We start from the raw sequence: 26,706 nt of genomic DNA, 5'->3' as shown, positions 1-26,706 counted from the left end.
GCCCAGCCTGCACCCCAGTCCCTGCAGCCTGTGCCACCACTCGCGAGAGCGACTAGATAGATCCCCGAGTCCACCAGACGTGACGACAGCATCCAGCGCGCCTTGCGCTCGTAGTGAAAATTTTTTTTTTAATTTTTTTTTTTTTTGCACCGGTCCTGGAAGCACCGTAATACCAGGTCAATGCATGGAGTGTATGGAGCACGCTCCAGTTCCACCACCCAATACCAAAAAGAATCTGCTCAATATAGACCTCCTGTGGAGGACATATCAGCGGGCCAAAAGCCCCATGAGCGAAAGGCAGGGAGAGGCTGCAGGGCCTCCTCGTAGTGAAAAACCCCCTGGGCCGAACGCAGCCGGAAGCAGCAACAACGACGCTACAGCACCTGGCACTCGTGACCTCAAGTCATTTCCGTGGGCGGTGCTTCTGAGGCAGGTGACCTGCGCATGCGCAGCGCACCTGCCACACCCCCTCCCAGAGGTGAGCTCCGCCGCTGCTGGAACTCTTGGCACTGTTACTTACGTCACGCCTCCACGCAGCCAATCGGCGTCGGCAGAGTGTTCAGTACGTCATATGCCCGCGCCTCCCAGCCGGCCTTGCAGCATGTGTGCACTGTTGTTGCTGTCAGAGTCCGGGTGTGGGGTTTTCTCGGTGCGTGCGGCTGCGCGCCCCGCGCCCGGCGCGTCATGTCTGGTGGTGGCAGTGGCATGGCGGCGGCAGCGTTGTCCTTCTGCCGGCAGGCCTGGGAGCCGGTGCTGGCCAAGGCGCGGCGGGCCGTGGTGTTCCTGGACGCGGCATGCGCCGAGAGCCTGCACTGGGGCGGCGGCGGGGCAGCGCGGCTGCTGGCGGCCGGCGCGCTGCGGGTGAAGGAACTGTCCAGCTTCGAGGCGGGTGGGCCGGGGCAGCCCAAGGCGCTGTTTGTGGTGAGCGGGCTCCTGCGCGGCCGCACGGCCGACACCATCCGCGATGTGCTGAGTCTCAGCAGCTTCCAGTACTGCGTGGTGTTCACCGCCGCTAGCCCCGCTGCCCACCTGCTGGCCCAGCGCGGCGGCACTGAGCATGACGCATGCAGCGTGGCCGCTGCCTTCGAGCTGTTTGAGGAGAAGATGTGCCAGTGGATGGGCAACCTGGGCTACACGGCTGAGGTGCTGCACGCGCCTCTGCTCCTGGCACCTGTCTCTGCGCACCTCTTTGTGATGCCTGCCTTTTCCTCCCTCTTCCCCCTGATGCCTCAGGACCTGTTTCGCCTCAACTCCTCCAGGCCTGAGAAGAGAAAGCTCAGCAGCTTGAGTGACCTCGACTTCGCCTCGCTTCCCACTGAGCTGCAGCTTCAAATCCGGATGCTGGTGTCGGGCCTCAACGCCTTGTTTGAGTTCCTGGATGTGAGAGAGGAGAGCTTTGCCATTGGGACACTGAGCAAGTTCATTGCAGGGGATTTGGCAAATTATGCCCTGGCCAAGAACCGGAGGAAAACAGCCCAAGGCAGAGCTTCTGTCATCTTCATAGACAGGACACTGGATCTCACTGGTAAGAAAAACAATGCCTGGGATGGAGGGCATAGCAGTTGAGACCCAGGGTCCTTTGTGGATGGTATTCATGTTATGATGGTCATCCATATACTTCAGTGTTAGCATACAAAGGAGTATGATACACATGTGGCCTTTGTGGCCCAGTGCTGGTCATTAAAATGCATAACACAGCTGTAAATAGAGAGCCAGCAGTGGAGTTGGGAGTTATGGGTCTATGTACTGTTTCACTTGGAGGAAATCTTTGTCCTGTTTCAGGTTCCATGTCTTAACTTTGGAGGGGATTCACTTTGTGGTCTAGAAAGTGTTTGGAATCTCTGGATGCAAAGTGCTTATAAAAGCACAAACAATTTTATTGAGGAATGTGATCATTTTTAACTTGAGGATTATAGGCAAGTAGGGCTGTGAGAGATGTCATGAGGCCATCTAGTCTAGTCCTATGTTCAAGACAGGATCGGCCCTAATTAAACCATCCCAGCCAAATAAATGTCTATTCAACCTGCTTCAGAATTTTTTTCCTGACATCGTTTTAGAAATACGACAGTAATATAAAAACACTAATTTTTAAATAAACAATTAATACAGCAATAATATATTATATTGCATCTAAAACTTCCCCTACGAGTTAGAGAATGAATAACGAATAGTAACGTTACTTACAGCACAACTAGATACTAGTGATGGAGGTGGTAAAAGGACCTATGTATAAATGTCATGCTACTGAGGGCTTGATAGAATTGCAAGAACATTTTTAGCAGATGTTGAAAAATTATATTGAATGCAGACACAGAAGACCAGAAGAACTTGCGGGCAAGGTGCATACAAATGGCAGGAAGATGACTCATGAAAAGGCCAGGACCGTATATTTTGTGGTGGAGAAGAACCTTGGAAAAGGATAACATCCTACTTTGCCACTCCATAAGTAACTCATCTCTATTCCAAGGCTTTTCCCAAAGAGCAGAGATGGCAGCTATCACGCTGAATATGATTACCAATCTATCTAGTTCAGTACCACTGCACCACCTTGGTAGGTTGGGGGATATCAAACCAGTCTGCTTCTGAACAGTCCATTGTCACCAGCTCTATGCCGTCATGCTCTGTATCATTTGCCATCCCACCCTCATGTTTCTCCCACAAGCCAAATGGCAGGACACTTTTGCTGAAGGCTAGAATCCCTGGTGGACCAGTGTGTATTCCACCTTAAAGTCATGAGCCCCCAGGGTTCTAAGTCAGTGGCTCCTGCACAGAGCCATTGGAATGGGTATGTATCTGGTATGCTTCACAGGCTCTTCTGCAACACCTGCCTCTTCTATAGTCAGAGGAATACCCTGGCAGATGCCTGCCTCAGGTGAACCAGGCTGCAGCCCCTCTGCTGCTTTCCCAAGAGCTTATTATTAAGATTCTGCCCACACTTTTCCCCGTGTCTCTTATTTTTTGTATATAGCCCCACAAAGCCTCAGGACCTTCTGTTTAACCTCCTTCTGGTCCTGGCCAAGCTATCCATCTACCCTGCCAGGAGGGAGGTGCGGTCTGGAGGGGACCCAGGTGACTGTGGGACTTGTTTTTCTTTCACTCATCCATGCATGTCTCCAGGCAGAGTTTCACTGGGTGGTATCCATAAGCTCCTTGTATATGTTCCAGGCACAGTGGGTGCTAATAGGGTTTCTCTGCTCAATGTCCCCTTTAGAATATTTGACACTCACTCCTTTCCCTGATTTTTTTTTTTTTTTTTTTTTTGTCCGTCCTCTGTCCTAGGCATTTAGTGGTTACATAGTGGCCTTCCTCTAACAACTGAGGAGGCTTGTAGTTTCCTGGTGGACCTACGCCCACTGTGCCTGTATAGCAACTAGGCCTGGCTCTTGCAATTGCTGTTATTAGATGTTTTGGAAGAGGGCACATATGACCTACTTCCTTATTAGAGAATGTTATGATAATCCTCCTTTTAAGAGTTGTTTATTTCCACTTTCAGTAAAATACTTGTATCCTGAAACAAGATGATGCTTTTCCTTACATAAGTAGTGAGATTTTGAAAAAAAAAAAAAAAAGCCTTGAGTGATTAGGAGCTAAACTCCTGTTTGACTTATTTTGCCTTTGTCTCCTGTTTTGTTTCATTTTTTTTTTACCTGTGGCATTTTGTAGGTTTGTCTTTGCTTTTTCCCACTATAGTACTTTGTGTTTGTGGTATGTAAGAGAGGTTGGAAAAGACATTCTTGGGCTTCCTTTGGACAAATGATTGCCTGTAGATGTAGAGGACAGTATTAGAAGGGTCCTCCCAAATTACTGCTTCTGTCTTCTTTGACTTTCAATGGAGCCTGGGTTCCTAAACCACTCAATTAAAAAAATTCCACCTTGGTACTCTTAAGTAGAGTAATAGTTATACTACCTAATTATATAAGTATTTAATTACTCTGCAATCCTACTAAGAGGTTTATTTCACTGTCTTGTAGCAGTGAGTCTCACAAGTAAATTATGAGAATTGTGTGACTATTTAAAAAAAAAAAGAAAAAAGTAATTCCTGTGTGTCACATTTACCTTTAACTTAACTGCTTGGCCTGTCACTTTTTGTGTTATGTAGAGCAGGGACATCAAATATACAGCCCATCATACTGCTCTAGGTCTCAGACTACAGCATGCAGTGTGTACCCCATCAGCCCTATATGCTAGATCAGACTGGCTCTGAGTTTGACATCCCTGATGTAGAGCAAGAGTGTCAGCTTCAAGAGTGTCAATTTCAAATGAGTTGGTGGGCTGGTACTGCCTTTGGGACTTATTGCTGTGGCTGCCACAGGTGTAGTGTCGGCAAGGCCAGCATTCAGGGGCATCAGTGCTGCTGCCACTTTTTCCTCTGTCATGACTTTGCAAGCTGAGTGGCAAATAAAAACCTGGATATTTTGTGGTGGTACGGAAAGGAGTAGCTCTAGGTCCTTGGCTTCTGGCTGCAGTGGCAGAATGCCTCTGGGAGCAACAGGAGAAAGAAGTCCCACAGGCTGGATCCAGAGTTGCACTGTCTAGCCAGAGAGAAGTCCTGCAGGCTGGATGACCTACCTTATTAATGTAGGGCAGTGGTTTCCAAGCTGCAGTCTGTGTATCACTGTGGCAAGCAGCCCATGGTTTGCTCTTCTTCCTATGCTTTGTCTGAAAGTTTAAGGGTACATGGTGGTCCATGACATTTGGAAGGTTGACAAGGGTCTGTTTTCCCCCAAAATTTGGAAATCGCTGATTTTTAGAGTCAATAGCAGCAAACGTTCTATGTAACTTTCTCTCTTTATAAATCTGTGTAGTTTCCTATTTTTATTTATAACTAAAGTAAGACAAGCTAATTTTTTTCAACTCTGTCCTTTTTTTTTTTTTTACCCTTCTCTAAGCATGTTATTCCCGTTTATTTATGTTAAGATGAAGATACACCACTGACTTTTTTTTTTTTTTATAGTGACATTCATTTGTGTACGGTGGCGGCAGGGATATTCTTTATCTTTTAATATGTCCTTGTATCTCTGTTGTCCATTTCATGGCTGTCCACTAGTTGTTGAAGTAGTAGGTGTGAAATTGACTTAAGCTATTTTCGTTTCATCTGCAGCGTGTTGTTTGGGAAGTCAGTGCCTACAAGATCTGTTTTTCTGCATTGGGTCACACTGTTATGTTTATGTAGCATTTAAAAATGTTACTATATGTAGGACTGGTAGCACTGTTTATCAACAGTGCCAGACGCTCCCTGTTATAAACCCTATTTTAGTTGCTTATAACTATTGGTAAATTTGAAGTGTGGCAGTTGATATTATTCTCTATAGTTGGTGTTTCCCTGAGGCTGGAAAATTTCATAAAAAATTGGGGGGAAATGCACATTAGGAAAATTATGGTGATTTCTTATTGATTTATTTTAAAGGAATGCTTTCGTGTCTCCATGCTTTAGAGTATGAACCAGGTTTAAAGCCAGAAGGTCATTTAGTCCAGTGGTTTGAAACTTCTTAGTTTAATAAATTACTGTCAACCACCACCTTTTTGCTGGCCACTACTTGCCCATATCAAACCCTTTATTAAAAACTCTCTAACTTCTCCAGGTAACTTTAAATGGATTAATGCTTTTCCTTGTCATAGCCAGCTAACCTCATTGTGCAAAAATAGTTGCTGGTGTTCACTGTGGCTTCTGACAGCACATCCAATCAATAGGATTGCTTCCAGTGGATTCATTCCTAGCTTTAAAAATAGCTTTTACTATAGTATGTCTTAGTAATGATTGGTGAAACAGGAAGTCTCTCTGCTAAATTCACACCTGACAAATGTCAGAATATTAGCACTTTTAACACAGCTAGTGTAATCAATTTCATAGCAGAGAATACTTATTTTGATGGTAGTTATTCCTTTATGCTGATTTTCAACCATTTGTTTTATCAGAGGTTATCTGGTATCATTAGAAAATGAAATTCAAACATTTTTGCTTCTGAATCTCTCTTCTCCTTGCAATAGAAGTCGTTACCTCTTTGTTGCTGGTAAGATCAAGTCTTTCCTGGTTGTGTGAGAATTCCCTGTCTCTGCAATAAGCAACTTAGAGAAGTTTTTGCAGTCCTTGTATATTGAATTTATTGATGAAGGGCAGGCTTATCAACCCATTGTCCTGTAACGCTTTTCAGTTTGTAGTTTAAGCAAAACAATTGTGCGTGGCTTCTAAGTAGTGCTGAAAATTGCCTCATTTTAAATTTTGGTTTACTAATATTTGTAACAAGCAGCATGTTGAGGTTGTGGCTCATGTTCATACCTATCCGCAAAAATCCCATTTCCAAATACTTCCTAGAGTACTTTTGTACAACCTTCTCTTCTTTCTGATGAACAGGTTCATTTAAAATACAAAGCTGCGAATATGTTAGTTTTTATCACTTGTCGTAATGGCCCCATTCTTAACCAAGAATCTGTTTTCTTGTCTGGAGTCCACTGTGGTTCAGTGGTAGAATCTGGTGTTGAGGGAGCTGGCAGGGGTCATCGCAGAGCCCTTGACCCAGCTGTGTGAGCATTTGTGGTCATCTGGCCAGGTGCCGGGGGATTGGAAACCAGCTAATGTGGTCCCCATTTTTAAGAAAGGGAGGAAGGAGTACCCAAGTAACTATAGGCCTGTAAGCCTCACCTCAGTCCTTGGGAAGATCTTGGAGAAAATCATCAAGGAGCACATCTGTGGGGGGCCAGCAGGGGAGATCATACTCAGGTGCAACCAGCATGGATTCATCAAAGGCACGTCCTGCCTGACCAACCTGATTTGCCTTTTATGACCAGGTAACTAAATCCTTGCATGATGGTGTCGTCATGGATGTAGTCTTTCTAGACTTTAAGAAGGCCTTTGACATTGTCTCTCACCCCATTCTCATTAATGAATTAAGCGACTGTGGCATTGATGCCTACACAGCCGGATGGGTAAAAAACTGGCTGATGGGGTGCACCCAGAGAGTAGTGGTGTACAGGTCCTACTCAACCTGGCCGAGATGTGAGCATCTCCCCCTGGGGGACCCCACTGTCCTTAGTCCTGCACTGTTTAACATCTTCATCAGTGACTTGGACAAGGGGGTTGAAAGCACATTGTCCAAGTCTGCTGATGACACTAAGATGTGGGATGAGGTGGGCACACTTGAAGGGAGAGAGAAGCTGCAACTAGATTTAGACAGACTGCAAAAGTGGGCAGATGAAAATAGGATGGGTTTCAATGTAGATAAATGCAGGGTACTGCCTTTGGAGAAGGAATCCACAGCATACATAAAGCTGGAGAGTTCCCCTCTTGAAAGCACAGAGGCGGAAAGGGATCTTGGAGTCATTATTGACTCCAAGATGAACATGAGCCATCAATGCCAGACTGCAGCCAGTAAGGCCAGCCATGCGTTGTCATGCATCCAAAGACGTATCTCAAGCAGGTCCAGAGAGGTGATACTTCCCCTCTATGCAACATTGGTTAGGCCGCAATTGGAGTACTGCTTCCAGTACTGGGCGCCGCACTTTAAAAAGGATGTGGCCAGCTTGGAAAGAGTTCAGAGGAGGGCCACCCATTTGGTGAGAGGGCAACAGAATGGGCCCTATGAGGAGAGAATGAGGGACCTGAACCTGTTCAGCCTCAGTAAGAGGAGGCTGAGGGGGGACCTAGTGGCTGCCTACAAACTCATCAGGGGAGATCATCAGCAAATAAGAGTCTCCCCAGCACCACCTGGTGTGACAAGGAACAGTGGTAATAAGCTGATGGAGAATCGGTTTATGTTAGAGATCAGGAGGCAATATTTTACAGTTAGGGTGGCCAGATTCTGGAATCAACTTCCTAGGGAAGTTGTCCTCACTCCTACCTTGGGCAAATTCAGAAAGAAGTTAGATGATCACCTGTCTGGGGTCTTGTAAATGCAGCATTCATTCCTGCCTGTGGCAGGGGGTCAGGCTAGATGATCTGTTCAGGTCCCTCCTGACCCTAGCTACTATGAAACTATGAGAGGCTGAGGGTAACTAGCCTTGTGACTACACAGGAGACCTAGGTTCAATTCCCAGACACTTATACAACTACAGCCATGGAGCCACCAAACATCTGGACTCAGTCTGGTCTTTGGATTCTATCTCAATGGCCTAAAGGGAGGATGGAAGGTCTGGGCAGCCTCCACTCCTCTGAAAATTCCTGCCCAGGCATATGTATCGAAGGTCTGGGTGGCCCTTGTGCATACACCGTGTTCCAGGCGGATGGATGGTTGCTGTTTTCTTGTCCACTGTTTACATGAGACTTGTATTTGGTCACTGTTGCCAGAGCTACAGTTTGCTTGGCTACGTGGTGGCACACCAGTATCACTGAATGAGTGTCATGCTGGGGTGTAGGCTGCCAGGTCTGGGGGTCATCTCAGGGTTGGGAGAAGCCAGGGGGTCCAAAGCCAGGAGATCTGTCTGGGAAACCAAGTAGGTGATGCAGGGGGTCAGGCTGAATGAGGGCTGAATGAGGTAAAGTGGGGCCAGATCTGGTATCCATGAGGTCAGGCCAGAGCGAGGCCTGGTATTCAGAGGATCAGGCAAAACATGAGGTTAAGAGGCTAGCTGGGCCAGGTGTTCAGAGAATCCATCAGAGTCATGGCAGAATGATTCAGGAGTGCAGCAGCCTAGGTACAACGTTGCTTTTTGTTGCCTGGAAACTTTCCCTTCTGGGTTAGGGCCTTATATGGGAAGGGATAAGAGATTAGCTGACCTTGACTGGCCACTCTGGTGGCAGGGAGTGGGCATGCAGCTAGGCCCAGATGCAGCCACCTATGTCTGCCCCAGGGTTCTCCTGGGGAGGTGGCAGACCAGGGGGAGCTGCTGTGTTCAAGGTCACAGCCTGACAACAGGTAGCTTTAGATAGGAGTAAAACCTACTAGAAAGTTACTGCAGATTATTTTGTCTTAGGTAGGCTTGTATACAGGTTTGAGTGGTCACTGAACTGCACTCAGGGGCTTTTTTCAGTTTCAGGTGCATGCTGGACCAGTCCTACCTTAGCCGGTAGATATATTGATTACTAGAAAGTTGTGGAGAAGTGAGAATCACTTCCTGCATATGCACATACATGTCCATAGAAGTTATAAAAAAACAAAAACAACTCCCTGTCCCTGAAAGCAGTGCATCTCAACCAGGGTGCCATGGCCCTTTGGATCGCTGTGACACACTATTAAGGATGCGGCTCAATATTAACGTGGCTACATGTGCAAACATCTGCATGTGCTTCACATGACAAACCCCAGGATTTCAAACAGAAATCCATGCTAAAATTTGTGTGGTACTTTGAAGTTTTTGCTGCTTGTTGTTTGTTCCTTTACACCATATAGAAGAGTCTGTTAGTGTCTTCTAGGTATCCGATCTGGTCCTGTATGCTAAACAGTAAAGGTTCAAGCATTGGGTTGATCCCTGGTTTCCCATATTGGCCTTGACTTGTAACAAAGATGCTTCTCAGATCATCCGTGGGCACTAAACTTAGGGCCTTTGGATCTAGAAGAATGAGCCAGTGCTATCTGAGTTTGCAGGCAGTAGCAGATTCAGAGCTCTCTATGGGTGTCCATTGTCTTTAGATTAGTTTTAATGCACTTAATTATGAAGCCAGGCCGTGGTTTGAAGCTTGGGTACTTCAAATTAAAGCATTTAGATATGTATTTTGGAAGTTAAAATAAGCATTCTGATTTGCATTTTGGAAGTCCTGAGCATTTATGGTATCCTTTGATTTTTATCATGCAGGCCAGGTGTCTGGCCTCCCAAGTAATATACTTCTGCTGTAATAATGCTTTTGCTTTGAAGTATTCATTTCTCATTGAAGTCAGTGGTAATTAGGTGATATGATGGTAAAAACACTTGCATCTTGAACAGTATATTCTCCACCATTTATCATCACTGGTGGAGCCAAAGCGTTGGTGATTTAGGGGTTGTAAATTTGCTAATATATAGATGGACAGGTAGAGAATACGTTGGTCCTAGTTTGGCATAAAGATTTGAGGCTGAAAAAATGCAAAAAAAAGCCCATTTTTTCTCTCATATACAACTCATGACCCTTGTCAAGCTCAATGAGTCTCATATGAATGAATGCCTGAGAGCTGGAAGTTCTGTTTGTCATGTGGCATGTATTAAAGAACAGATGTATGGGTTCACAGACTTAAAATAAGGTTGAGCTTACATTCTAACTGAGATCTAGAAATATCTAAAGCCCACTGGCTATCTACAAGGTGGCAGGTCTTCCAGAATCCAGTCACCTAATATTGCTTTTTAATCTAATTACAGATGGCTCTAGTTGGATAAGGTTAACCACAAAAAAATTAAGTAGCCATATAATTAAGATGGAACAGGCCCTGATCCAAAGTTCATTGAAGCTGATGAAAAGACCCCATTGACTTCAGTGGTGTTTGGATAACACTTAAAAAGACCCATTTGCGGAGGTGGTGGGCAAGTTTTGTTTCTTGAGGTGCAACCAGCTCCAGCTGCACTTAGTTCCAGCTGATGAGGTAATTTTAAATAACAAATTCAAATAGTTATAGCACCTTTGAACTAGAACATAACCAGTAGTGGTAGTTCCTGAAGATTTAGACACCAAAAAGGAGTCTTGTGAGCTCCATATGCTTAAAAAAAAGCAGTAATCTAATTTTGTAAAGCTGCAGTAATCTAACAAGGATATGTCTTACATTAGCGAGAAAAAAAATTAGATATTCCCCATCCTTCACACATTGCTCCTTTCCCCACCCTTTTTTTGGTTCTATGTGACTTATCACTGGCTAAAAAGTTTCTGTGGGCATCTGTAGTTGAAGTATAGTTAAAGTGCTGATGCAGGGACGACTGTAGTCTGACCTGTGCATTACATGTTGGTCATTTCTCCCCCAGTAATTTACTTGTCATTGAAAGGCTAGGCAGAACACTTGTGTATAGTGTTTGGGTTTTTTATGTTTTTGAGTTGGAATCTGACAGAGGAAACATGTCACAAAAAGAAAATGAAAGCTATTTCAAATGTAGCATGGGGGTATAGGAAAATGGAATAATATGCTGCTGCAGAAAGGTGGCACAGTTACAAGGGAAGTCTCAAGTCAGACTAAATACGCTTTCCTATAACAAGGCCCTACCCTATTTTTCCTGCAGATAATGGATATCGCTTCTGAGAAGATATCTGGCTTCTAACATACAGCTGAAGAGTAGATCTAAAAAGTTAGCTAATATATAGCAAGTTTACGATCAAAGTAACCATCTAATTTGGAAAAATATTATGCATAAGAACAGTGTCAATACCAATAACCTACCTGTCTTAGTATGACTCCACTAGGGAGAGATGGAAGATGAAGGAGGTCTGAGTGCTTTTCTCTGCTGACACTCTGACTGGTTCCAGCCATTCTTTTTCATTCCCTCCTTTCATCCACCAGCTCTGTGGTGCAGTTAGCCTTTCAGACTAGTGTGGCCCTCTTCCATGGATCTCTCAAGGGTATTTTAATAACCCTTGCAACAGTGGGATGCTGACATCCCTCCTTCTCCTGTTTTACTTGTGGCAGGTTAGGCTCTTCTAATGTCTTTGGTCAATAAACCTTTTAGTTATGTAGCAGGGTTGATTACATAGTTTAGGAATGAACTTGTATGGGTTGGTTTGGATAGGGATGATCCTGCTTTGAGCAGGGGGTTGGTTTGACCTCTGGAGATCCCTTCCAACCCTACTCCTCTGTGATTCTATAACATCACTTCTCTCTGCTTTGTAAATAGGGAGGGGTATATAGCTTCCTGCCTTAGCAAACCAGGAAGCTCTTGAAGTATCCAATTGTTTTGTTCATGTACAGGTGCCATGCCTCCCTGTCTCTGACAACCCAACCTGCTGTTTGTTACAGCCTACTGTTATATAAACTCCCAGCATTGTAAGGTCAGATCTATGTAACTTGTACCTGAGAGGGTATAGACCATAGTTTCTCAACCTGTGGTACGTGAGACACAGGCAGAGGGTACGCGGGTACCCCAACACACAATCTCTCTATCTCTCACCTTCTTTTCCTCTCAGAACGATGGGAAAAAATTTGGTGCAACTTAAACAGTTAAATTCCTCAGTAATAATTTGGTGTGCCGTGCTTTGCTTGGCACTATGTTCAGCCCTCCTAGCTTTGGCCAACATCACCTCTAGCCCAGGTACATACTTGAGTTGTGCACCCCTGGTGTAAAAGGTGGCAACCCTACCCACAACAGTTCAGACATCTGTCATATCATGGTCTTATATACACAGCCCTTCTTCCAACATATGGCACATGTTAGTCTGTAAATATAAAATCTCTGAGAAAATTGAGTGTTAGGGGGTACTTCCTACTTAAAAGGTTGAGAAACACTGGTATAGACTACCAGTATCATGCCAAAAATTCTATTTCTTTCAAGGGTCTCTGTGTACTGTCTTCCTCCAGTGTCTCCAATGCTGCTAATGTATTAGTTCCCAAGAATGTTTCATCAAATAAATTAACCAGCAACTAGATATTTATTCTTAATCTGTTACCAACAACTTTACCCAAAGTAACAAGATTAGTAGATGCCCACAGCCTCAAAATGCTATGGATGAAGCGGTAGTGGCCTTGTCTGTTACTGAGACCTGGTTTGATACTGCCTCTAGCCCTACAGTAATTGTCTTCACATGTTAGCTAATTCAGTTCAGATCAAGGAAGAACCAAGATCCAAAGTAGCAAGTATCTTTTCTCATATTAGATGTAATAGAAGCAAATTCCTTTGGTATCTTGTCTTATAGCACGGTCAGTTAAGTCTGGTAATGAACAATTTGTTCACAGAAATAGTAGGGACTCTTCCAATGGGAGGACTAAACTTTGAAATGTTCTTCTCAGCAATAATTAGGGCAAAGAATCTGAATTACTTTACATTGTGGAAAGGAAGTTATGATAGTATCAGGAGTTCTTGGTTCCGCAATCGGCACGGGTGATAGGTGGATTCAGGTATTTGCAGTCCCCAAGTTGGGGTATAGAGTTAGTCCTATTGTAGTGTAGTAGATGTTTGGTAATCTGATGCTTCGAGGTATTTGACTGCTGTCTGTCAGAAGGAATTTTTTTTTTTTACCCATCCTTTGAAGCATTGGACATTGAACATAACAAAGGCTGCCTACAGATGTTTATTTCTATGTATAAGAATTTCAGAGAAATTTTTCAGAGAAATTCTTACTGGCAGGAAATTAGGATGAGAGTTGGACTGTACAGGCATTCCTGTTGCACCACGTCTGGAGAGGTGCACAGGCAAGCTTTCCACTGAGAGGACACTTGAGGGCTATGCTTTGGTCCACCACTGCCCTTGGTGGAGCTCATTATTTGACAGCTTGCCTTCTCTGGACAGGCCCTCCCCCACCAGTTTTAAATCCCCTCATGCAACCCCAGATGAGCTGCACACAGAGTGATTTAAAGCTGGAGGCATGGGAAAGTGGGGCTGGGGACAGCTCCCCCAACCTTGAATCCCAGCTCCATAGCTTCTAAGTTGTCGAGTGTGCCACCCAGCTGGGTGGCACACGTGGCATTTAAAGCCCACAGGGCTCTTCACCAGGACAGGGATGGCTTCCCTTGCCCTGTTTCCAGGTTCCGCAGTCTCTCATTGTAGGGTCTGCCCTGTTGTCCCTGGATCATGCGGGTGCCCCTCCTCTGGACCCTCTCAATGTTGTCTGCATCCCTCCTGAAGTGGGGTGCACGGAACTGGACACAGTACTCCAGCTGTGATCTGACCAGTGTTGCATAAAGGGGGAGGATCACCTTCTTGGCCCTACTTGAGATGCACCTGTGGATACACGACAAGGTCTGGTTAGCCCTGCCAACCGTGACCTCTCATTGTCGGCTCATGTTCATCTTGGAGTCAGTAATGACTCCAAGATCCCTTTCTGCCTCCATGCTCCCAAGAAAGGAGTTTCCCATTCTGTAAGTGTGCTGCTGGTTACTACTGCCCAAGTTCAGCACCCTGCACTTGTCAGTATTGAAACGCATCCTGTTTTTGCTAGCCCACCCCTGTAACCTTGCTGTAGTCTTTCCCTCCCTACTAGCATGCTCACCCAAATTTTGGTATCATCAGCAAATTTAAACAGGTTGCTTTTCACCCTGTCATCCAAATTGCTGATAAAGAGATCAAACAGCATGGGTCCAAGGACCGAGCCCTGGGGGACTCCGCTGCCCACTTCTCTCCGGGTCGAATATGACCAGTCCACCACCACCCTCTGAGTACGACCCTTCAGCCAATCTGCAATCCATTTGACTGTGTAGGCATGATAATAAACATTTTTCCCTTTAGGTTTCATCTAGTCTCAATTCTTGTTTACCGTTTAGAGTCGCCAGGAGCTATGAGAGTATGGGAAGTGGAGGAAGATTATTTTTCAGTGTTTTCTCTATTCCATCCAGAATGTAGCTGAGGCTGTGGGGTTTGACTGAAGATTGCCAGTGCTCCTGTTGATAGTGAGAAACCTCAAGAGTTTCTGACCTGAGGGTCTTGCTATTCCTCAGGGTTCTTTGGATGGATCTGGTGACATGGAGCTAAAAGTCAGTGGCCTACCTGGTGCCTTGCTGAGACCAAAGCATAGATAAGAACTAACTTCAGCTGAAGCTCTGCTTAGAAAAGGTTGAGGTGATGTTGGCTGAGGAGAAACAGCTGGAAGATATATTGAGTGTTCTTCTCCGGCCTCTTGGAGTTGGGGCTGGAGGAATGTTAATTAGTAAGAAGGATTTTTGAGTATGAAGTGTGTCAGTGCAGTAAACTGAGTCTCCTACTCTTGTCATGTGCAAGTAATACATGGTGCTTTGTGTACACAGACTTTTAATGTTTTTTTTGCTGTGATTTTTCTCCTCTTCGCTTCTGTAGATTTGCCAGTTATAGCTTGCAGCCACTTTGTTACTACTATACTATCATGGTCCCTTCTTAGTGGGAAGGTTAAAAATACAAGTTATTGGAGACCAGATGTCTCTGGGAGATGCTAATATAATACAGATATTTTCACCTCTCACTCAGTGGTCTAAATCCAGTGCAGGATGGAAGGACAGTTGTTGTGGGGGATGACTATTAGTATCCATTGTACAAAGAGTTGGTGACCTCAGTCTGGTTGACAAAAGCCAGATGTCCACAATTACAAAACTACCCCTCAGTTGGTATCTGTGTTTTGTCTATCCCTGATGCAGCCAAAAAGTAAGCAGCACAAGAGTTTGAACTTTTTTCATCTGTCATTCTTTGACTTCTGTTGAAAATGTCAAAACGTATGCTAACTGCGCGGTGGTTTGTGATGAGGAAACCTAGCCACCCTAAACCAGACTGAGACCATTCTTTTATTTCATAAGGAGCACTACTAACAATCCATTATTTTTGACTCCAGGGCCCGTAAATCCTTTAGATCATATGGGGTTAGTTCCTTTGGCTTATAGCCTTTCTCACCCTTCATAAGACCTCAGCTCCTCCTGATGCTTGTTTTCTCTAGATGCAGTCAGAAGGAAGATCGAGAACAAGTGGCTGAGAGAACAGGAGGCCCCAAGAGACCCTTATCCATGCAGAGGCAGCATAGGGAAGGCCCTGGCTGGTCCCTGCCCTCCTGCCTCCCTTCCACCTGTCCTTCTTGTCCGTCACTTCTGAACGAGAGGGCAGGATCCAGTACCAATGTCAAGTATTTTGCCAAAATCTAATAGTAACTAAACTTGCTTGAAGTAAATGCTTGAGTCTTAGCCCGGGATTAGAGGCTCTGAACAGCAGTGTTGTGATATAGTTGGGTGCCCAGGCACAGGCTAACTTCCAGTTGCTGCTACAGTTACAATTGCAGTCATGTGGCTATTGCAGTCATCTCTGTGGGCAGCTGCTATTTTTGTTCCACCCACCCCCAGTTCTTCTCTGCTAAGTTGGTGCCTGGGGCACTTGTCCTGTACTGAATGCCCCACTCTCGTTGCACCACTGATAGGGAAGATCCCATTTCCTCTCACTTCCTGATTCTCTCATGAATTGTCAACAAAGCTTTTCTGCTTAGGTTTTACTTACAATCTTAATGATGTGGTCATATTTTTAGATAATCAGTAAATGGAAAGCAACAGGGGGGCAGGAGCCATGTGTTTTTTGCTTGGTATATCAACTGGGATATTTTGTTTCTCTTGAAAGGTGGATAATTGACAATTTTTACTACATAACTAGGGACTTACTCAAATCGTGATTTTGGGGCCTCCTGATGGGCCCTCTTAGCCAGTCGGGGGGGCGGGGGGCAGGCACATGAAAGACGGCCCTTTCACAACAGCCTTCTTAGCTAATAAGTGGTAGGGGCAGGACCAGTGGGACCCCTCAACCAATGAGATGTGGGGGATCCTAAGCCTGTGAAAATGGTGGCCAGTCCTGAAATCTGACCTCAAAATGAGCTGTCCAGTGCCTCAAGTTGGATAGACCAGTATACATAACTTAGGTTCTTTAGTCACTTGATCTCTGTTTCAATTAGTACCACCCCTGCCTAAAGAGAAGATAAACTTGAAAATGGTATGCCACTAGCTTGTATTGTTTGGAGAACTTTTTCAGACTGACTGCCAGAAATATATAGTATTATTAGCTGTTGCTCTGTATTGGCTATCTCTGTATGATAAACCCTTCACCCTCAGTGGCAGTGCCCTTGAGCATGCTGCCCTGCTCCTACACTAGAACCAGTGTACTTGCAGCCACATAGGCTAGCTAATGGTTTGATATTATTTTGCACTGTTGCTCAACAACAATTAACCTGAACACCATGCAAAAGATGCTTCTCAGTTTCTAGTTGAGGAGGCTGAGTGCGGATCTCCCAGTGTCATAAACCCCCAATGCGTTGCAAATTAGCAGCGTGGCGAACACTTGCATGTGTGGCACATGCGGTTTGCAGCACCACACATGGGTCCGCAATGCTGTAAATTGCATATGCACAGTTTTCTGGACATGCCCGTACATCTCATCTTCCTCCCTCCCTTTTTATTCATAAACTGGAGAATGAGCAGAGGCTCATAAACAGAAATGAGCTTTCCTGCTTTTTCAACTTCTGATTTCTCAGCTTTGAATGAACAAGTCCAAATAAAGAAAATATTTGTTCTGTGCCTGCAAAAGAGGCTACTGCTGATAAAGTTTGGTTTTGTGCTTCAGCAAACTAGTTTCAGGTTCTTTGCTAGTCACCTCTACCAGTTTAGTGGTGTGACTTTCTTTAAAACATTATCAGCATCTACTGCTTCAATGGTTCATCACTAGCCCTGAAATTTATTATGGTTGGCATGATGGATGGCTGATTAATAGATGCCCAGGTCATAAAAGCTGAAGAGGAAAATGCTGCTAGGTATCTACTGTTGTACTTTGTGTTAAGAATATTGGCAAGAATATGAGATGGAGCACATGCTTGATCCATCCACTTCTTTACTGCCTGCAATTAATTTTGCTGTTGGGTATTTCTTGCTTTAACGTTTCTTGAAGTTCTTTCCAAATTTCAGCAGCATCTGCAATACAGCAGCAGTCTTTCTGTAGTTTGTCCAAGGCTTTGGAAATAAGATTTTTAGTGTATTCAACATATCCTCTAAACTTCTCTTTAGTCCAGTGTTGATTATTCTGTGACTTCCATCAATTTTGTCATTATTTTCTTCACAAATGATCATTGGACTAGGCTACTTTTTAATTAATAGTTCAAAGCAGTCAAACATGAATTCCACACTATGTCTTGGGGAATAATTAGCTTGGATTCCCCCAGCTCTCTTCAGTGAAGCTGAAGCAAACTGGTTGTGATGGAAGTATTTTGCAATTTCAACATTTTCCTTTATTCCTTTTTGTCCTGGAGTACTTAGATCTTTGGCTAAAAGAAGCATCAAATGTGCACTGGACCCATATGTTATAAGTTTCAGGCTTGCTTCATTATTTTCTTCTGAGCAGGGTGCATAAAAATCAATGATTTAAAAAAATTGGATTTTTTAAATTTAAATTAGGTTTTTTATTTAATCTTATTTATTATATTTTTGTTAAGATGTTTAAAAAGATAAACCCATATGATGATAGTTTTAATTTAAGTTATGTCAGAGCTGAACAAGATAATCATGGAATAGTATATACTTAGAAGTTATAATCCCTATTTGAGACAATATATTCACGTAACTTTTTTAGAAAAGTTTTATAAACAGGTCACAACAGGCCATGGGCTATATTAGGGGCCCAATCTTATAAGGTTCCCAGAGGCTCCTCTATAGATTCATAAAGATTAAAGAAAACCACTCTACCCAATGGGACTCAGTGCTCAGTCTAGAAGAGCCCATTAAGCATCTTTGTGATGCTTAGTTTCAGGTCTTAAACTGTGGATTTGTATCCCCAGAGATAACATCCTTGTTAACAGCAGTATATGGAGATAAGAGATAACAGACCTGATTACCTATCCATCAGCCCTATTGTTTCTCTGCAAGTTTTTGTATACAGAGTCAAGCCCGTACCTCTCTCTAAAAGTGCAGTTTCAAGAAGTTAAATGACCAGAGGATTGTTGGGGATGGAGGAGGAAGGAGGAGTGGTAGAAAAAAAAGTGAAACATTTTGAGCAGAATATTCCAGAAGTCTTGAGGGGTATGTTTCTGAGTATAGCCTCTCCACTGATTTGAGATCTAGTGAGGCAGTGCTGTGATAGAAGGAAAACCTGTCATGGCAGCAGTTTTGCCAGCCCTTAAAAAAGACTCTATTTGGGAATGTTTTAATGATGTTTATTTCAAACAACAGGAATGAATTTTTGTAGAAAACAGTGATTAAACTGAAGCTTCCTAACTAGCCATTTAAATCAAATCCACCCTGCTTCTGAGTTTTTCATCTTTCCTACACTTGCAGTATTAGGTTCCTTATTTTGATCCTTTACATCCAGGAGTCTAGACTGCATCCATTGCAGGGTATCCTTAATGCATGAAGCCAAGGTTTCATAGTTGTTAGGGGCTGAAAGGGACCTTACAGATCATTGGTCCAGCCCCCCTGCACTTGGGCAGGAAAGACCACTGGGGGTGAGATGACCCCAGCAAGATGGGCATCAAGATGCCTTTTGAAGATCACCAGAATGGGTGACTGTACCACCTCTTGGGGGAGCCTGTTCCAAACCCTTGGCACTTGATTTATAAAGAAGTTGTTCCATGTGTCTATAATCTGAAGCAATCTTTAGTCGTCATCTTGTACCCATTATTTCTAGTCATCCTCTAGGGGGCCTTGTTGAGTAGTTGCTCCCCAAGACCCTGATGTAGTTCCCTGATATACTTATAGGTTGCCGCCAAGTCCCCTCTGAATCTTCTCTTCTCCAGGCTGAAAAGTCCCAGGTCTTTCAGCCTTTCCTCATATGACCTGGTTTCTAGGCCTCTAATCATGTGCATGACCTGGTTTCTAGGCCTCTAATCATAAGCATGACCTTCCTTTGGACTCTCTTGAGCTTCTCCACATCCTTCCTGAAATGTGGCACCCAGAACTGGCTGCAGTACTCCATCTGCGATCTTACCAAGGCTGAGCAGAGCGGGAGGATTACATCTTTAGCCTTGCTTGAGATGCTTTGGTAGATGCGCACCAGGGTTTGATTAGCTTTGCCAGCTACGGCATTGCATTGGTGGCTTGTGTTCATTTTGTTGTCTATCATGACACCCAGGTCTCATTTAGTTGTGGTGCTGGCAAGCATAGCACTGCCAGGCTTGTAAGTGTGTTGTGGATTATTTCTCCCCCGATAGAGCACTTTGCAATTCTCTGTATAAAACGACATCAGCTTGAGGTTTGCCTATCTTGCAAGGCTGTCCAGGTTAGCCTGTAGTGCCAGCCTGTCCTGGAGTGTGACCACGCTCCCCCATAGTTTGGTGTTATCAGTGAACTTTGCCAGTTTGCTTTTAATATCTGAATAGTTGATGAACACGTTGAAAAGAACTGGTCTGAGTACTAAGCCCTGAGGGAAGCCACTAGTCGACTCCTGCTATGATGACTCAGTCCTGTCTATCAGTATTCTTTAGGTCCTACCACAGTTTCTTAGCCACTGGATTGTAAAGTAGTTGAGGTCACATTATTCCAATTTAACCATGAGGACATCATGGGAGAGCAGGTCGAAGGCCCTTTTGAAATTCAAGTATATGACATCAACTTCATTTCCCCTATCCAGGTGGTGAGTTACCAGGCTGTAGAAGGAGATGAGGTTGGTCTGGCATGACCTGTCTGTAATGAAGCCATTTTGGCTATCCATCAGAATACTACTTTCTGTTAGCCTGTGAGTGATGGACTCGTTGATAATTTTTTTCCAGGATTTTACATGGGATTGAGATCAGACTGATTAGTCTGTAACTCCCGGGGTCCTCCTTTCTACCTTAAAGACAGGCACAACATTGGCCTTCTACTTCTGGGACTTCTCCCAAGTGCCATGAATCTTCAAATAACTTAGCCATAGGTTACGTGGTGACATTGGCCAGTTTTTTTAGCACTCCCAGGTATAATTCATCTGGTCCTGCTGACTTGTAGATATTTAGTCAGTGTAGGTGGTCCCCCACAAGATCTACACCAACTATGGGAGAGTGGTTGCCCCTACCATGATCATCCTGTCAAGCAAGCTAACATCCTTGGATTGGTGGAATACAGAGTAAAGTATTCATTCAGGAGTTCAGTTGTGTTATGAGTGTCAGTTATCAGCCATCCCATTTCATTCATCAGGGGCCTTATGCTTTCCTTATTCCTACTCCCTACAAATCTAAAGAAAGACTTTTTGTTGTCCCTGATTCCGGTTGCCAACTTGCATTTGGTTTGTACTTTTGCTGTCCTGTTTGGCTCCCTACAGGTGCAGGCTATAACCATGTACTCCTCTTTGGTAGCTATTCCTGACTTCCATCACTTGTAGGCTTCTCATTTTGATTTCTGGAGGTCCATGATTTTCCTGTTGAGCCATGAGGGTCTCCCAGCCCTTTTGCTGCCTTTCTTATGAAAGGGAATGGACTTTCTTTGAGCTTTTAGGATTGCTTCCTTGAGGAACAGCCATTATGATCATGTTAGACGTGGGGGGATGTGGGCACGCTAGAAGGGAGGAATAGGCTGCAGTCGGACCTAGACAGGTTACAGGGGTGGGTGGATGAGAATGGGATGGGATTCAACACCGACAAGTGCAAGGTGATGCACCTGGGGAGGAACAACCGGCACCATACCTACAGGCTGGGGAACTCCCTTCTCATCAGTACAGAGGCAGAAAAGGATCTTGGAGTCGTCATTGATGCCAAGATGAACATTGGCTGGCAGTGTGGGGATGCAGTCAGGAAGGCCAGCCGCACCTTGGCATGCATCCACAGATGCATCTCAAGCAGGTCCAAAGAGGTGATCCTCCCCCTCTATGCGGCACTGGTCAGGCCATAGTCGAGTACTGTGTCCAGTTCTGGGCGCTGCACTTCAAGAGGGATGTGGACAACATGGAGAGGGTCCAGAGGAGGGCCACTCACATGATCGGGGGCAGCAGGGCAGACCCTATGAGGAGAGACTACAGGACCTGAACCTGTTCAGCCTCCACAAGAGAAGGCTGAAGGGAGATCTAGTGGCCTGCTACAAACTAGTCAGAGGGGACCAGCAGGCACTGGGGAAGTCCCTGTTCCCCTGTGCACTACCAGGAGTGACCAGGAATAAGCTGGCAGAGGGTAGATTTAGGCTAGATATCAAGGAGACGCTACTTCACAGTCAGGGCGGCTAGGATCTGGAACCAACTTCCAAGAGAAGTGGTGCTGGCTCCTACCCTGGGGGTCTTTAAGAGGAGGCTGGATGAACACCTTGCTGCGGTCATTTGACCCCAGTACTTTTTCCTGCCGTGGCAGGGGGTTGGACTTAATGATCTGCTCAGGTCCCTTCTGACCCTAGAAACTATGAAGCTGAAGCCCCTGCAGTAGCACCGTTGCCAGAGTCTTCTGTTTATTTCTTCTATGCATCTATCCCTCCTGTACGCATGATCCACAACCAGAGGACTGAGGGGAAAACTACCTGAGCCCCGAAACCCTTGAGCCCAGCCCCCAGAGCCCTATAATCTCTCATGACCTGGCCAGGATTTTTCCTGGCAATGTCATTTGTGCCCATGTGGATGAGGAGCATGGGGTAGTGGTCAGAGGGCTGGACAAGTTTTGAGTTGTATCTGGGTTGTGGATGAAAGTAAGTGCCTGGGAGGCAGCAGACCTCATGAGTTATGGGGTCAGGGCAACAGATCACCCCCTTGGTTCCCTTCAGTAGGGAGTCGCCGACTACAACCACTTTGCATCTTTTCTTTGTGAGGGCTGGCTGCCTACCTTTCTCCAGAGCCAGTGCTTCCACTGATGAATGCTGGAGCTGTGAGAAGTGCAAACCTGTTGCATAGTTCCAGGGTGGGGAGTGCCCCGGTGCTGTGTAGCTTAGGGCTGGAGGCTATCGTCTTCCAGACACCTCCAGGAGGGGACTCCAGGTCAGTCTCATCATTTTCCTTCTTTCTGCTGATGGGCTTCTGTGCACTTCTCTCTGTGTTCTCCTGGTGAAGGGCCTGGTAGTAATCATCAGTCTCCTGCTCCTGGGCTCTGATGGTACAAAGCCTGCTCACCTCTGCCTGGAGCTCCCTCATCTGGCATGCCAGAGACCTCACTAGGGAGCATATCCCAAAAAACGGGTGCCCTTGCTCCCATTCCCAGCTGCTGGCAGCCATGCCAGGCAGCCCCCACAGCTTGGAGTCATAGGCTCCATCTGCATGGAGGCCGGAATTATAGCCTCTGTCTGGGTGGAGGCCTCAGTTGCGGGGGGGTGGGGAGGGGCCTTCAGTAGGAGGAGAGGCAGGACTCTTCAGGATATGGCATCTCCCCACCATTTTATGGTGTAGTCTGGGCTACTGCAGAGTACCTGGGTTTTCGGTCTTGTTGCCTGGGGCCTTGTGCCCTTTCACATGCTCTCCCCCACTAAACTTGCGCACTGGGCCCAGAGCATACTCGGTTTGCACACACTGTGCAGCTCCTTGGGGGGCTGAACTAAGTAGGAGCTGGGGGGGGCATTACCCTCCTTGGCTCTGCTCAGCTGCCACCCTGCCACTAACTGCTGCCCACTCACCGCAGTCTCTACTTACCTCCCAGCTCCACGGGGGGAGTCAGGGTCCACTGGGGGTCTTCAGCTCTTGGGGGCGCAGCGGGCTTTCACCCTTGCATCTCACACTGGGGGCCAGTCCTAACTGGAAGTTTTTTTTCTGTTGGGATCCGTTTAAAACCCGTGAACTCTTGTAGGTTCTTTGGGTAAATCTGATATCTTTTATTAGACCAAGTCAGTTAGTTGGAAAAATTCTTCAGAATAAAAGATACCAGATTTACCCAAAGAACCTTGTCTGACTATGTCCTTAGACCAACACTGTTACAACTTGTACCATATATTGTGCCATAGTTTTAAAGCTTGACCCTCAAAAGTTAGATACTTCCCCCCATCCTTATATAGAAGAAAATCAGCCTTTAACGCCTGAGTTTTTAGTAGAAGCTCATTGACTCAACATATTTTATTAAAATTATTTTAACAGATTATACTAAATTTCTACCTTAGTTTATGCTGTATTAAATTCAAATTTCATTTTAAGCTGGTTTATTTTTAGAACGAAAAACATAATTATAATTTAAATTTGAAAAAAAATAAGTTAAATACAATCTGATTTTAAACTTATTTGTTTTAAATAATTGAGTTTTGTCTACCTGACTGGTTCTTTACCTTCTCAGACTCAGGATATCCCTTGTTCAGCTTCAAGCACCCCTTGGAAAATGCCAGCTGTTACTTTTCACTCATTTGTATTTGTTTATAGAAAAATAGTAGAGCAATTCTATTGCAAAAAACTCAGACCACAACACTTCATAATCTTGTTGACATCATGGATTCCTGTTTGAAATCTCTGGGTTTATCTTGTGAGTTATGTTTGCACACCTAACGGTGCTAACATTGCATGGCACCCTATGGCACCCCTGAAAGGATTTCAAGGTGCCGTTTTACTATATAGACATAGCTTAGGGGAGTCTGAATAAGGGCTTCAGAAAGCATAGTCATTTAATTATTCTTAACCTTATCTAAGAAAAGCATGATAAGTCTTTGGTTACTTTTATCTTTTTAAATAGCAAGACTTGCTATGGCTTAACACCTCTCTTTATTTAAAGAATTAGATTGTTGTAGTTTGAAAACAAAACCAAAACCCCCAAACCTTTTAAAAATTGTGGGGTTAAATGGTGTTTAAAATTTAATTCTTCAGAAATTCTTAGAGGTTTGTAAACTAACATTGGACAGCCACACATTCACTCCTCTTACAGAAAACAACATAAAAAGTGTCTGTATTAATACAAAGATGGCAATTATCTTTTCCAGAAATCTGATGACAGCCAGTATATATATCAAAAGCAGGAAAGTTACTTATGGTAACTTTTTTTCTTTCTTTTTTCCAGGAGCTGTTGGTCATCATGGTGACAACCTGGCAGAGAAGGTTCTCTCTATGCTTCCAAAACTTCCTGGGCATGCGAATGATGTGATGGTTAACATGGTGGAACTCACTGCCCTGCAGACTCCAGATGACAGTTGCAGTATTATAGCACCAGGCTGCTTGGCACAACCGAAGTAAAACTGCCTTTTAATTTTTTTCTTTAAAGTTGGAGTCATTTAGACTTTAATGAAAAAGGGGAAAACAAAACCCTTTGAAGTTGATACTAGATTTCCACCTAGTTTTAAACACAGTTGAAATGGAGTCTGCAGTATTAATCCATTCACATACATGCACAAAAGCATGTGGTCCAAATACAGCTCCTAGCTGGGGTCAAGCTTCAGTTCCTTTACTCTGGGATAGGTTTATGATTTTGAATAGGGTTGTACTGATAAAGATTTTTTGAGCCAATACCAATGGCCTATTGTTAATGAGGCAAATCAGCCAATACTGATCCGATTGGTGATATATAGCTCAGCAGCTTGGAGAGCAGTGTCTGGCTGGTAAGTCTGTTGCAAGGAAAAGGGCTTGGGGGTGTGAGGGGGGGGATGATTGAGACCCTTATGGTAAGGGAGGGAGTGGGGCTGGGATTGGGGCAGGTGCTGCCCAACTGGGGCAGGATGGGGTGCGGGATGAAGCTGCAAGAGGCTTGTCTGAGGGACATGGGGGGGAGGCAGATCACACTGCTGCACACACCCCAGGGAAGCCATGGGAGGCATGTACCACCCCCAGATTTGAGCAGATAGGCAAGGGCATGCTGGGCTGGGGGCAGTGCTGGGCTGGGGCTGTGCTTGGGGTGGGCCACAGCGGCACTGGGAGGGAAGGTATGGGGGGATGTAGTGGCCACCCCAGAATTTGCAATAGGGCTATTGCTATCCTATAGTCCCTTCTCTCAGCGCTGTTGCCACTCAGCCTGAATACAGCCCCGTCCAGCTCCCCTGCTGGGAAGAGCCTGGTGCTGCCTGCAGTAGCAGCTTGCCCTTGCCCCATGCACAGATCTGGGGGGTACACCTCCCTCCATGGTTCCCCTGGGGTGAGTGTAGCGGTGGGATCTGCCCCCCCACCCCTCCCTGTGCCCCCCTGTTGAGCCTCTTGTGGCTCCATCCTGTGCAGTGACGTGCCCTGCCATGGTTGAGCAGTGCCTGCCCTAGCGCTAGTCCCACACCTTCCCTCACCACAGGGGCCTCTATCAGCCCCACACCCCCTTCCTCCCCAACAGACTTACCAGCCAGATGCTGCTCTCCATGGGGCTGGCTGTGTGCATGCTGTGGCTGTGTGCATGCATACAGCATTTATCAGAGACATTAGCCAAAAAAAGCCAATTGCCAATTAATGTCAATTTTCCTTTTATCGGTGCCGATATGATATGGACTCAGTGCACCTCTAATTTTAAAACCAGAACTACCAGATAAAACTCAAAGATGGTTATCCAGGTCCTGACAGTCATGAAACCTCTTCTGCATTAGGCTGCTGTTTCTGTCTATAGCAGGGGTGGGCAAAATATGGCCTGTGGGCTGGATGCAGCCTGCCAGGCCATTCTATCTGGCCTGTGGGGCCCCGAAAAAATTTAGATAATTAATATTTAACTGCCCCTGGCTGCCTGAAATGCAGCCCTCGGTGGCTTGTCAGAACTCAGTAAGTGGTCCTCTGCCAAAAATAATTGCCACTACAGGGACCTTCAGCCAGGTTGTCTACCCCTCCAAGTCCTGTTTTCTGTAGGTACCTTCCTGCTTTTGTAGGTCTGTGAAACTGCTGCTTGCTGGCCTTTTTGTGACTTGCAGCTTCGTCTCTGGCTTCAAATGCATCACCTGGAGGGGAACCAATTAGGCATAGATGGGACTTAGCTAACCTCTCATTGTGGGTTTTTCCACTGTGTGGTAATGCTTTTAAATTACTCTTGTTGTTTCAAAGACATAGCTTTAAGCATTGGTTTTACTTGCCTGCATGTATTAGAGCTCAGACCTAAACAGAAGCACCATATAAACAAATATAAAAAGATATTTGTTTATATAGTGCATCTGACTTAAATTTGAAGTTTAAATGTAGATATATATTTGAACTGTTGTGTTACTTCCTGTGTAAATGTCTAATATATATATATATATATATATATATATATATATATATATATATATCTCACTACTTGTTTATCTTGGAGAGCTACACCAGTCCTGCTCAGCAGAGTGCTCTGGAAGTTCACCTGAAGGGAGCCAGATGTTACATGCTTTATCCTCTCAACCTTATCTCCTCTTCATGTTGGGGCAGGGCTTTTCTGAGAGAAGCCAAGGCTCACAGAGATCCTGGAAAGGA

The 26,706-nt window shown here is 45.0% G+C and overlaps 1 protein-coding gene across 1 annotated transcript in view; it reads left to right on the top strand.

Annotated features, from left to right (window-relative positions):
* The first annotated feature begins 536 nt into the window (after nucleotides 1-536).
* SCFD2 (sec1 family domain containing 2) overlaps nucleotides 537-26,706 on the top strand; it is a 402,095-nt gene continuing 375,925 nt past the window's right edge. The window contains exons 1-2 of the mRNA XM_090035923.1: nucleotides 537-1,525; nucleotides 24,365-24,533. Of these exons, the coding sequence (XP_089892049.1) occupies nucleotides 685-1,525; nucleotides 24,365-24,533 (1,010 nt within the window). The 5' untranslated portion in view covers nucleotides 537-684. The remainder of the gene's footprint in view (nucleotides 1,526-24,364; nucleotides 24,534-26,706) is intronic.

The sequence above is a fragment of the Crocodylus siamensis genome, chromosome 2 (genome assembly GCF_052110815.1).
Source record: "Crocodylus siamensis isolate JL-2025a chromosome 2, ASM5211081v1, whole genome shotgun sequence".
NCBI classification, from domain to species: Eukaryota; Metazoa; Chordata; order Crocodylia; family Crocodylidae; genus Crocodylus; species Crocodylus siamensis.
The sequence above is the reverse complement of the archived record's forward strand: the minus strand, read 5'-3'. Positions and strand labels throughout refer to the sequence as shown.